General features: G+C 28.5%; 4 protein-coding genes and 2 non-coding genes across 8 annotated transcripts; 4 read left to right on the top strand and 2 right to left on the bottom strand.

The window, feature by feature from the left end:
- The first annotated feature begins 369 nt into the window (after nucleotides 1-369).
- Nucleotides 370-2,174, top strand: LOC100883373 (uncharacterized). The gene is given in 5 exon segments (XM_012291811.2): nucleotides 370-557; nucleotides 560-775; nucleotides 856-1,546; nucleotides 1,626-1,835; nucleotides 1,915-2,174. Coding segments are annotated over 5 exon segments (1,377 nt in total). The 5' UTR covers nucleotides 370-502; the 3' UTR covers nucleotides 2,120-2,174.
- Nucleotides 1,830-8,032, bottom strand: LOC100883485 (DNA excision repair protein ERCC-6). Of its 3 annotated transcripts, XM_076530726.1 has the most exons (16): nucleotides 7,299-8,032; nucleotides 6,940-7,178; nucleotides 6,406-6,866; nucleotides 6,274-6,336; nucleotides 6,051-6,180; nucleotides 5,825-5,977; nucleotides 5,609-5,736; nucleotides 5,385-5,539; nucleotides 4,980-5,294; nucleotides 4,703-4,897; nucleotides 4,484-4,633; nucleotides 4,294-4,404; nucleotides 4,011-4,214; nucleotides 3,420-3,912; nucleotides 3,100-3,353; nucleotides 1,830-3,021 (listed from the first exon to the last, which is right to left on the bottom strand). In XM_076530726.1, exons 1-16 carry the CDS (start codon nucleotides 7,386-7,388, stop codon nucleotides 2,698-2,700), a joined length of 3,465 nt encoding a protein of 1,154 aa, XP_076386841.1. In that variant the 5' UTR covers nucleotides 7,389-8,032; the 3' UTR covers nucleotides 1,830-2,697. The 3 variants fall into 3 exon arrangements, with proteins under 3 accessions (XP_076386841.1, XP_012147202.2, XP_012147203.2); XM_012291812.2 differs by having other exon boundaries at nucleotides 3,100-3,912; nucleotides 7,299-8,026; XM_012291813.2 differs by having other exon boundaries at nucleotides 2,653-3,021; nucleotides 3,096-3,912; nucleotides 7,299-7,995.
- Nucleotides 7,934-8,028, top strand: TRNAY-GUA (transfer RNA tyrosine (anticodon GUA)). Its single transcript has 2 exons — nucleotides 7,934-7,970; nucleotides 7,993-8,028. It is a non-coding gene; the product is annotated as a tRNA-Tyr (tRNA).
- A 323-nt stretch (nucleotides 8,033-8,355) lies between the features above and the next one.
- Nucleotides 8,356-8,428, bottom strand: TRNAR-UCG (transfer RNA arginine (anticodon UCG)). The gene has a single exon. It is a non-coding gene; the product is annotated as a tRNA-Arg (tRNA).
- Nucleotides 8,429-8,691: 263 nt separating this feature from the next.
- On the top strand, nucleotides 8,692-9,960 carry LOC100881655 (COMM domain-containing protein 5). Its single transcript, XM_003706022.3, has 4 exons — nucleotides 8,692-9,011; nucleotides 9,078-9,270; nucleotides 9,346-9,492; nucleotides 9,640-9,960. Exons 1-4 carry the CDS (start codon nucleotides 8,915-8,917, stop codon nucleotides 9,821-9,823), a joined length of 621 nt encoding a protein of 206 aa, XP_003706070.1. The 5' UTR covers nucleotides 8,692-8,914; the 3' UTR covers nucleotides 9,824-9,960.
- A 123-nt stretch (nucleotides 9,961-10,083) lies between these two features.
- On the top strand, nucleotides 10,084-11,427 carry ND-30 (NADH:ubiquinone oxidoreductase core subunit S3). The gene is made up of 5 exons (XM_003706023.3): nucleotides 10,084-10,238; nucleotides 10,315-10,380; nucleotides 10,573-10,817; nucleotides 10,899-11,144; nucleotides 11,236-11,427. Exons 1-5 carry the CDS (start codon nucleotides 10,175-10,177, stop codon nucleotides 11,386-11,388), a joined length of 774 nt encoding a protein of 257 aa, XP_003706071.1. The 5' UTR covers nucleotides 10,084-10,174; the 3' UTR covers nucleotides 11,389-11,427.
- Nucleotides 11,428-11,517: the final 90 nt, after the last annotated feature.

Consider the following 11,517-nt stretch of genomic DNA (forward strand, 5'->3'; position numbering starts at 1 on the left):
CTTTTTTCATTGAGTTCTTCAATTATTAACTACTACTTTGAAATGCTTTTAATTTATGCATTATAGAAAGTAAAATTACATATTCAGATTTTTCATTGCATATTTTCAATTTTGATACAACAGGCATTATGTAAAGAATATAATTGAAAAATGAATACATTAAATGATTCTGTCATAATTTGTGATATGACTCCAAAGTCAAGTAAAAAGAAAACTCCATTAGGAACAAAAAAGCCACCAAAAAATCTGAAGAAAACCTTTTATGAAAGTCCTTTGAAACATATTCAATTAAGGTAACAAAAGATACTGAACAATTTTATTTACATAATCAGAATGGTTCATAATTTCTGTTTTCTTGATTACAGCAATAAAAGATGGAAACAGATGCAAAAAGAACAGAAACTAATAAGAGATGCTAGACAAATAAATAACAATAGAAAGAATTCCTTTTCTTTAATGAAAGATGTATCTTTGCAAGATAGCATAATTATTTTAAGTGATAATGAAAATGATTCAAGTAATCAAAAGGATCAAAGTAACTGTACAAAGACAAAGAAAAGGAAAAAATCTCTGGAGACATTAACAGAAGATAGAGAATGTTCTACATTTTTACATGATTCAAATAAATGTTTGTGTCAAAAAGACGCTGAAAGATGTCCAAAAAGAAGAAGAAGAAATTCTCCTTCATTACCTGATAATGATTCCTCTTGTCTTTTAATATCTGACACAGAAGATTCTGATGTAATATCAATTGATGTAGATAATGAAAACATAGGTAACGAAATTCATGTGTTTAAAAATTGTAATTAAATTTTATTGATTTTGTATTTTTACTACAATTTTTAATTTATTTAGCACCAGCATCGAATTCTATAAATCAAAATTCAGATGATATTATTGTAGTATGGTCGTCTAAAAATAATTCATGTACATCATCTAAAAATAATTCAGTAGATGAGAAATCTATAAATGACGAAGAAAATAAAATATTTATGGTAGATTGTACTCCAAATCCAGAAAACCTTAGTTATTTAGAATGTAATGAAGAATCAACATCTAATGAATGTGAGATAAATACTAAAAGAAGCAACGAAAAAAGTTCTAAAGAATGCTCCGAAAATAATACTGAAAAGATTAATGAAAAAAATTCAAAACAATGTAGTGAAGAAGATGAAGAAACAAGTGATGAGGAAGAAGAGCCTAAATATCTACCGTTCAGTAAACAAGGACTGAAATTACCTAGAGCTCATAACATAAGTAAAAAACTTTTAATAAAAAAGCCACAGAGGAAGAATACATTTCTAAATTATAGAAGGCATCTTACACGATCATCAAATAATAGAATACCGGTTATAGAACCATCTAGATCTGAACCAGTTAGTCTTGAATCGTCCAAACTCGAACCACCTAGTCTTGAACCATCTAGTTTTGAACCACCCAAACCTGAAGCATCTAGTTCTGAACCACCCAAACCTGAACCATCTATACCAAAACCATCTAATAAATTAAGAGAGATAATTGTTGATGGCAACAACGTAGCTATGGCGTATGATAATCTCCTTTTCTTAATAATTTCAATTAATATACGTATATAAGTAAATATACAATATCATTTTATTTTCTAGGCATAAAAATAATAGAAAATTTTCAGAAGAAGGAATAATATTAGTTACAAATTATTTCCAAAAAAGAGGTCATAGCGTAAAAGTATTTTTACCTCAATACAGGAGGTCAAAATTCACTCCATTACTTGAAGAATTATATAAAGAAGGAATAGTGGTTTTTACACCAAGTCGTAGAGTCGGTAGCAGATGCATAACTCCTTATGATGATCGGTAAAGATTCTTTTAATTGTTTGTACGATGTTCATTTAATTCTTATTACAAATAATATAAACCTACTATTCGTTCTCAGGTATATTTTACAGTATGCGACAGTGTCTGAAGGTATTATAATTTCTAACGATCAGTTTAGAGATTTGTACCAAGAAAAGCCGGAATGGCGCAATACAATCGAAAATCGTGTATTAGCACCAACATTTGTTGGAGATTATGTTATGTTTCCTGAAGATCCCTTAGGCAGAAATGGCCCAAATCTTGAACAGTTTTTGAAATTTTAAATGTAAAAAGATAACAAACTCATAATATAACTATTACTCACTTGGATTATGCAAATATGTTTTCATAATTTTTTTATAAACTATATTTTTTTAGTGTATAAATGTGTAAACATGTACATACATATATATTTGTTACTTAAGTGTTCAAAACATTTTTGTCAAATGTTTTGAATAATATTTAATTTCCTAAATAGTAAAAAAAATACTAACAAATATTTTTTATCCGTAAAACAAAAAATAATTTCAATATTAAAGTAATTAATACATTAGTGCATCTTTCATTTTTGTTATTTGTTGTACATAAATAAAGTGCTCGAGATATGTACAGCATCTTGCCTAAATGGTACATAGCTATAAAAAATATATATAATGTAAAATAATTAAACTAAAAATTTTGTTTAAAAATTACGGAAATCATATATTTATATTTTACACGTAAATATTTAGTAAATAATAAATTGTATGATTACAATTCTTTTTCATACTTTAATAATTTAAATAAAAATATTTAATTTTAAGTTAACAACACATAATGTTTATAAAAATAAAACTTTCTTTCTTACTAATGTAAATACAAATCAATACAAATGCATAAGAGCTAATTTATAAATACTGAGAAAGTGAAGATCACTTTTCTTTAAGAGGACTAAATTATCAATAAATATAATGTATATAAAGTTTATGTTTTTTAACTGCCAATATACCATTTTCAAAATCGAATCAATCATTTTTTGAGGACACAGAATCCCATGTAGGTTTCCAACACCACTTCCGAGATTTACGAATATTATCCATATTTTCTTGCGCAGTTTCACGAGCCAAACGTTGCATTGGATTGCTATCGTCCGAATTATAACTTGAATTCGATAATACTGTATCATGTTGAAATGCAGAAGTAACGCCTGCAGAAAGCAATATTTTATGTATTTTTGTGTTGCTTAACGGTACAAATTGTATATATAAAAAAAATAATTACTTGCTTTGGCGAATAACTTCTCTAATACATATTGATCATCTTCGGTTGAAGTAGAATGATCTGTTTCAGAACGTCCGAGACGTCGCCCAATCAAATACGAAATACGTTCACCTTCGAACAAAGCTGAAGCTACATGTTTGTCTGATCCAGAAGTTTTTCTATTCTTTTTATGTTTACGATGTATTTTATCCGATTTCAGTGCTGTATCCCCATTCTTGTTGCATAAAACTGTATCATTTCCTTTACCCGTTGAACTCACTGTATTTGAATTAGTAATTAGATTTTCTGGACTATTATTATTATTACTATTATTATTATTATTACTTGAAGTATCGTCTTTATTTTGTACTTCATTCTCTGGTGCACTAACTTGCATATTATGCTCAATACTGCTCGAAATATCATTTTGCTTAATATCGCTTCTATCTGTATTTTGATTTTCATGTGTGTTATGGACATCTACGTCAGTTTCACCCTCCTGTTTTGTTGAATCTTTTTCAGATATTTGCTGATTATTTTCTGAAGTGTTAGCGTTTTGCGTGGTGGATTTAGAGTTTACTGTATTTTGACTTATATTTTTACTAAGCGTGGCAGCCAATTGCCGCATTTTTTCAATTTTACTGGAAGAAAATTTAGTACTTCCTGGAGTCAACCTGGATTCTCGGAACAACTGATCAGATTCGCTAGAATGTCCATCAATGGATTCATTGAAATTAAAAAGTTCAACTAAATCGGAAGTTTTAAATAACCTACGTTGACGTGGATCTTCTAAAACTTTGTTGGAAAGCAGTACTTTAAATATTTGCCTATGATATATCTAAAACGAAATAATGCGAAACATGTATATTATATATCAAAATCAATAAAATCAATAAATCTACTCATCACTTTGCAGTATTTCCCAAATTGATTTACCTTCTCTTCAATGGTACCGGCAGTAATGAGTCTATAAATAGTGACGTTTTTACTTTGACCGATTCTCCATGCACGTTCTCTTGCTTGAGCATCGGTCGCTGGGTTCCAGTCTGGGTCATATATGATTACTCGATTTGCCCCAGTTAAATTTACTCCTAATCCTCCAACACGTGTTGTTAATAGAAAGACAAAATATGAAGAATCCTGCATAAAAGAAAAAGATATTACAAAATGACTTTAAACATCAGTAGACCAAATGTACTTTTGTTATCAACGTGCGTACGTCATTAAACAATCTAATTGTCTCCTGCCGCTGTGACATGGGGGTGGTTCCATCCATTCTTAAATAAGAATATTTTTCATGTTGTACCAGAGATTCTAAAATATGCATCATCTGCAAATTAAATTTCACTATTTGTAGTAGATTATGTAACATGATTACCATTCTACAAACAATGGTAAAAGTTACGTACTTGTCTTCCTTGAGTAAATAGCAATGCTCTGTGACCTTGTTTCTTCCAAATTTTAAGAAGAGATTGTACTACTATCATTTTGCCAGATCGTTTCCAATAGCCAAAAGTTTCTAGAGATTCTTCTGACATGTTTATGTCCTCATCGGAATCCTAAACACAATGCTAGTTAAAAATAATCGCGTTGTAGCATCTTATCAACTGTAATTAGTAAAACCTTACAAGTGGAGTTGAATAAACAAATAAATCAGGATGATTGCATATTTTTCTAAGCGCTGATAAGGCTATTAATAGGCGCGCTCTGTATCTTCCTGTTTCTACATACTTCTTTTCATGTAATACAAAAGAAACATCTTCGGAACATAAATATTTTTTATACAGCTTTTTTTGTTCCTCAGTTAAACTACAGAATAATACCTGAAGTTTAGAGAATACATTCGTTTAAAACTTTGATGAGTTTATGCAATTATAAATCATAAGAAAATATAATTTTGCGAACCTGTTCATTCTTTTCTGGTAAACTAACATGATGCTGAACATCCTGTTTAGTTCTTCTAAGCATGTACGGCGTGATAGCATCTCTGAGCATTGTTGCAACATGAAGTGCCGTAGCTTCCTGCAGAGGACTAGCATTTGCGTACCCTCCACGAGTAATAGGACCTGCACAGTGTTCTAAAAATGCAGGTAAAGTACCTAATTTTCCTGGTAGGATGAAATCAAAAAGAGACCATAGTTCTTTCAAGGAATTTTGCATTGGACTACCAGTTAGCAACAATCGATGTGGTGTCGAGAATTCTTTTACTGCTTTACTAACCTGCAGTAAGCAAACTATTGTTATTATTCGAATCCAAATTTTGTATATTATCTTTAAGTAATTGCTTCTAATAAATTTCAGATAAAGTACCTTCGCTTGAGGATTCCTTATTTTATGACCTTCATCAAGAATAACATAATGCCACTCAGCTGACACAAGTATTTGTTTATGATTAAGCATACTAGAATAAGAAGTAACTAATATGCCACCACATTGCAAGGAATGTATTAAATATTCTAGATCACCTATAAAATATTTGCTACTTTTAATATAGAAGTAATATAATTAAAAATTGCTAGTACGTTTATCTTTACCATTATAACTTCCAGATTGATGTAAGACAACTACTCTTAGAATAGGCCACCACTCATGAAAATGCTTTACCCACTGTTCCATTAAAGTAGCTGGACAAATGACTATGGTGGGTCCCAATCCTCTAAATCTGTAAAAACGTTAAATAAATGTATGAATCTTACAATAATCAATAAAGAAAAGATTAACAAAGGAGAAGGATATTAAACATTGCTTACCTTCCACCATCAGAGAGCAACTCACTACAATCCAAACCTGCAAGAAATGCAATAACTTGAACCGTTTTTCCCAATCCCATTTCATCTCCTAATAATCCCCCTTGATTGCGACAATGCAACTCCCAAAGCCACTGTACAGATACTTTTTGATATCTACAAATATTAAAAAAAAAAGATTAGCTTGTTGAAATGAGATATATTTGGTCTAATATTACTTTATTTATACCTATATAATTTTTTCCAAATGGACTGTGGAACTTTAAATAAATTATCTATTTTATGTAGTGATTCATTTTTTGAGAAACTACCTGTCTCCACTCTTTGTTTGTATATTTCTTCATTGCCATCATCTAAAACTAAAAATCAAATATTCTATTAATAGAAATGATGTCTCATCAATGGTAATAAATCTTAAATTAAATTTGAACATAATAAAATTTTGCACATACCTCTTTTAACATGAACAGATTTTATGGAAGATTTTTTTCTCTTGGATGATGGTACTTCATCTTCTATAAATTTTAAAATTTCTTAAACATCTTTGTAAAATAAATTTTAATTAGATTAATCTTAATTTTTACCTGAATCAATTTGTTCATCACTTGGAACATATTCACTTCCAGAATCATTTGTTACATCTATAGAATCTTTATTGTCTCTACTTTCAACTGTTTTATTATTAGTATTGTCTTTTGGAATGCTAGAAAAATTAGATATATTTTTTGGACGTTGATTTCCTTTAACTGCTTTATTAACTTCTGTAACTTTTGTACTTTGTATGTCATTATGAATACTATTATCTTTATCTTTATGCAAATGTTTAATTGTTTTATGCTCTGAAGGTATTTTTCTTTTAAGAGATTTACAGTTTGTTTCTTCAGAAATTGTGTTTGATACTTTTGAATTTTTAATAACAATCTTTTGATTTTTATTATTGGATGTCTTTGAGTTTTTTTTTAATTCTTGCCTTTGCCTGCCAAGTTCAGCTTGTTGGCGAAGGTACTTTTCAAGATCTAATAAACTAGATGTTCTATCACATGTTCTAAAAAATGAAATTTTAAATTTAATTTTTAGCACATTCATTTATGTTAACTTATTATTATGTGCATACATACTCATGATTTTCTGACGAATCAGATTGTTTTTTGATTGCTTCAAATGGTGTAATTTCTCCATTTAAAACTTGCTTTTCTAATTTTTGTTGTTTTAAAGAATCTGCAGTACTGCTTTCATTATTGACATCATCATTTAATGCTTCTGATTTCCTTTTTGTTTGTATATTTGTTTTTACAATATTTTCAATTTCTTTTGATGCTTCACATAGAACACTTTCCTCACTTCTTATAGACAAAACCTAATAACATTTTTTATTTATGATAATAATGGAAGAGCAATTAATAAACATTTTTATAAAAGGGGTCGAAAATACGTTCGTATAAATAATAATTAATAATTACAAATTCTGTCATCTTACCTTTTCTGATAAACATTCGTGAACTTCATTCACGTGTATCTGATTTAATCTTTCATTATCAGGTTCCAAATCTTGATCATCAGTATCCATATTTGCAATAAGTCAACGCTTTATATGAATGCATCAAATTCAGAAAGCAAAAGAAGAAAAGAATGATACGCTACATTTTAATTACTTTAACCACATTTTAATCTTGTACACTATTATCATTATTAAAATATTCTTATATGAATCAATGTTTACCAATTACATATTATTTACTTTGTTAATCATAATACAATATAGCACACACACTTTTATCTTGCTCAATATATGCAGAAAAATAAAATGTTATCTAAATTCTTTGTGTATTTTAAAATATTATTAGATTGCACTAAAGCGCATCATCTTTTGTGACAGCGATGTGCAGATTAAAATCTCATGGACACCGGCATGCGACTCTTATTATTTTTATACTATAGCCTACTTTTCATTGTCAATGCAATAACATTCAAAAATTTGAAAATTTAGAAAATTAGGAATTTCGAAATTAAGAAATTTGAGAATTTGGGAATTCGAAAATTGAAAATTTGGAAAATTTGCATATATTATAGTTGTGTACATTTTAACTTGAACGAAGAGAGCGAAACACAAAACCTTCGATAGCTCAGTTGGTAGAGCGGTGGACTGTAGTTGGTACGTAAATTAAATGGACATCCATAGGTCGCTGGTTCAAATCCGGCTCGAAGGAAATTTTTGTATTTTCAATTTTTTTAACTAAAGAGTTTCTAATTCTTGCAACAATTATTTTCTCACTAGATTATACATTTCTATATCATTATTATTGATTGCATAATTCAATGAACAAATGATGTGATATTTGATATACAATATGTATAATTATAAGGAGATCTAAGGGTATTTACTGATGAGATGTGTAGACAACTTTTTTGTAAAAAGTAATTAATTATTTTATAAAGTATCTAAGAAAATAATGAATTATAATTGAACCTATAAAGTACTTGTGTAACTATTCATAGTATAACATTGTAAAAGAAAACAAAAATTATTTTTGTTTCGACCGTGACAGGACTCGAACCTGCAATCTTCGGATCCGAAGTCCGACGCCTTATCCATTAGGCCACACGGTCAGTTGTACACCTTCTCCAAAATTTTCTCTATCATGATACTTCTCGTAACATATTATATTATAATACGAAACAATATTCCGTATATTTTATTTCAATCATATTAGAAATGTAAAAAAATTAATATTAGAACCATTTTTCTCTCATAATACACATATATTCTCATAGCACTTAATAATGAATAGATGCGTGCTATTTTTTTATCGAAATATATACTATATCATGATTTACAATTTATAGTTTTTACTATACAATACAAGCCATAATATTTTATTTGCACGATATTCTACAAGTGCAAGTATGTATTTTGTTTTTTAATCTTCAATTTGAAGCTAAACTCTGTTAGATGGCGTTAAACGACCAAAATAAATTTGTTCCTTCGAGAGTGATGGAGTAGCGAATATTCCGAAGTTTGTTTAAAAAATTCATACATGCAAATAAAGTCGCATAAAAATTAAAGTGGTAATAAAATAAAAATTCAAAACAAAAATGTCAAATTTCCAAACTCAACTTACATACGCTTTAGGAAACAGAATAAAGGTTCTTCCCAAATTAAAAAAAGTATTTCTTCGTCCTTTAATACAAAGTAAGTTCACTTTATATATTGTATCTTAAAAACCATAATGATTTATTATTTTGTTTCCACTTACAGTTGCTGTAAAAGCAATAAATCAAGAATACATTGAGAATGGAGTATTAGATAGGATAAGTCAAAAGTATAATGTACCAGAAGAAACAGTGGATGAATATTATTCAGTCATTTTTACAATTTTAAAAATTCACCTAGGTTCATTATCTCAAAATATTAAACCTGCAGAATTTAAGCAAGTATTGGAGGAGCTAAAGTATGTATTACGTTGGATGTATACAGTGTTCTATTAGATTTAATTTTGTAATATATAACAATGCATTATTTGTAGATTATCATCAGAATGCATTGATGATTTTTCAACAGTTGTATATGGTCAAAAACGTACAGAGTTAATATCAGGACTGATAGAAAAGACAAAGTTTTATCCATATATAGTTTCCTGTAAATGGCGTGTAGACATTACTATTTCCTCTAGGTAATTTTGATCTATGATGTATGCTATATATTATTTTGTTATGTAGTTTAATATAAAATGTAGATGATGGATTCTCCCCTATACTTTTGTTATCCAAAGGAAATCTATATTATACATAAGTGTATTTAATTTTTTGTATACTTTTAGCATGTTAAATAGGGTTTTGGAACCACATATTGTTATGGAATGGACATTTAACAATGGAAAACGTCAAATATTTGAATTATCTCTATCAAAGTTTCATCAACTTCGACATGCTGTAGCAACTATACTTATGGAAATGCAAAAAGTTGAACAACAGTGTATCTCAAAAAATATCATGTGCAGTTGATAATTATATACAGGTTAATAACACTGTTTTTTGATACAGTATCATTGTAAAAATAATCATATATGTAACATAGAAAATATTTTTTATAATAGAAGTAGAATTGTAAATAATAATAAAAATAATAATCTATAAAGTAATGCAAAATAAATTATTTTATAATGTTTCACCCTATAGTTTTTAAGTTTTATTGATATGAAAATATTTTTAGACAAACTTTTAATCAATGTTTGAGCAACATATGATATTTAAGTACAAAATGTTCCAATTTTAACACCTAGAGTGCGCAATATCATATGCACTGTATTAGTGCATCCGTTTTGTAAGGTAAAGGAAGAAGACGTTTTCACAAAAATGACGTCTTTATTAAAAAACTGTTGGAGATTATCACGAAGTTTGCCTGTCACCATACCGAAGTGTAAATAAATTTGTATACTAATTCTTTAATTTTTACATTTTTGTATTATGTAATGAATTATAAACTAAATTGATAGGTTATCCAAAACTTCTTCCTTCAATAAGAACTAGCACCACAGACAGCGAGAAGATAGAAAACCGACGTACGTAAAGTTATTATTTATCACGTATGTAATAAATATTTAATATATTGTGTGATAGTAACAAAACAATGACAATTTTATCTTCTTATATTTTTTAGCAGTTTTCATAGTGAAAGTACATCACTTGTATTTGTACATTGTAGAAAGATTTTATAAGGTATTCTTAAATGAATTTGTTAATTTTAATTACAGCAACAATACGTAAAATTACAACAGATGTAGAACAATTAAAAGATTTTGGTCGTTATGTCGCTGAATGTTTACCAAAATATGTACAGAAGGTACAAATAGCAGCTGGTGATGAACTTGAGATATTAGTTTGTCCAGATGGGATTATTCCAACATTATCATTTTTAAAGAATCATCACAATGCTCAATTTGTCAATTTATCAGATATTACTGCAGTTGATGTTCCTAGCCGTACATACAGATTTGAAGTAATGTTTTATATAATTTACTTTAAATACAAATACTTTTATATTTCATGTAAGAAATGTTCTATATCTTGTCATTTTTAGCTTGTCTACATTCTCCTGTCATTGAGATTTAATACTCGTATTAGAGTAAAATCATATACAGATGAACTAACACCTGTACCAACAGCAGAACATGTATTTGATGCTGCTAACTGGTATGAGAGAGAGATATGGGATATGTTTGGTGTATTCTTTGTTAATCATTCGGATCTTCGTAGAATTCTTACAGATTATGGTTTTGAAGGACATCCATTAAGAAAAGATTTCCCTCTAAGTGGTTATGTCGAGGTAATTGATTAGTGGTCTTTTTCTATTCCTATGAATTATTTTTTCAAATATATTTAGCAGATAATTAACAAGAGTGTTTTTTTATGTCTAGGTACGATATGATGATGAAATGAAGAGAGTTGTGTGTGAACCATTAGAATTGGCACAAGAATTTCGTAAATTTGATTTATCTGCTCCATGGGAACAGTTTCCCAAATTCCGAGATGCTGGAGCTCCTTCTGAAGAAGTACCCAAAGTTAAATAAATTATAATAGTGAAATAAATTTTATAGTATTAAACAAGATTTATCTCTACAAATTTTACACCTAAAAGAGAAACACAAAAATATAAATGAAGGGGTTAAATATTGACCTTTATTTTGTAGTTTATTTAG

This window comes from Megachile rotundata, chromosome 4, assembly GCF_050947335.1.
Source record: "Megachile rotundata isolate GNS110a chromosome 4, iyMegRotu1, whole genome shotgun sequence".
Classification (NCBI taxonomy): Eukaryota; Metazoa; Arthropoda; class Insecta; order Hymenoptera; family Megachilidae; genus Megachile; species Megachile rotundata.

What these genes read in the sequence shown, in the direction of transcription:
- LOC100883485 (XM_012291812.2), bottom strand. Translation starts at nt 7,388, where the DNA reads ATGGATACTGATGATCAAGATTTGGAACCTGATAATGAAAGATTAAAT. An exon ending in GATTCGTCAGAAAATCATGA is followed by an intron (nt 6,867 to 6,939) that starts GTATGTATGCAC and finishes TTCATTTTTTAG; the next exon opens with AACATGTGATAGAACATCTA. An exon ending in ATCTGTTCATGTTAAAAGAG is followed by an intron (nt 6,181 to 6,273) that starts GTATGTGCAAAA and finishes TTTGATTTTTAG; the next exon opens with TTTTAGATGATGGCAATGAA.
- LOC100881655 (XM_003706022.3), top strand. Translation starts at nt 8,915, where the DNA reads ATGTCAAATTTCCAAACTCAACTTACATACGCTTTAGGAAACAGAATA. An exon ending in TCTTCGTCCTTTAATACAAA is followed by an intron (nt 9,012 to 9,077) that starts GTAAGTTCACTT and finishes TTCCACTTACAG; the next exon opens with TTGCTGTAAAAGCAATAAAT. An exon ending in GACATTACTATTTCCTCTAG is followed by an intron (nt 9,493 to 9,639) that starts GTAATTTTGATC and finishes GTATACTTTTAG; the next exon opens with CATGTTAAATAGGGTTTTGG.
- ND-30 (XM_003706023.3), top strand. Translation starts at nt 10,175, where the DNA reads ATGACGTCTTTATTAAAAAACTGTTGGAGATTATCACGAAGTTTGCCT. An exon ending in CGAGAAGATAGAAAACCGAC is followed by an intron (nt 10,381 to 10,572) that starts GTACGTAAAGTT and finishes TTTTAATTACAG; the next exon opens with CAACAATACGTAAAATTACA. An exon ending in GCCGTACATACAGATTTGAA is followed by an intron (nt 10,818 to 10,898) that starts GTAATGTTTTAT and finishes TGTCATTTTTAG; the next exon opens with CTTGTCTACATTCTCCTGTC.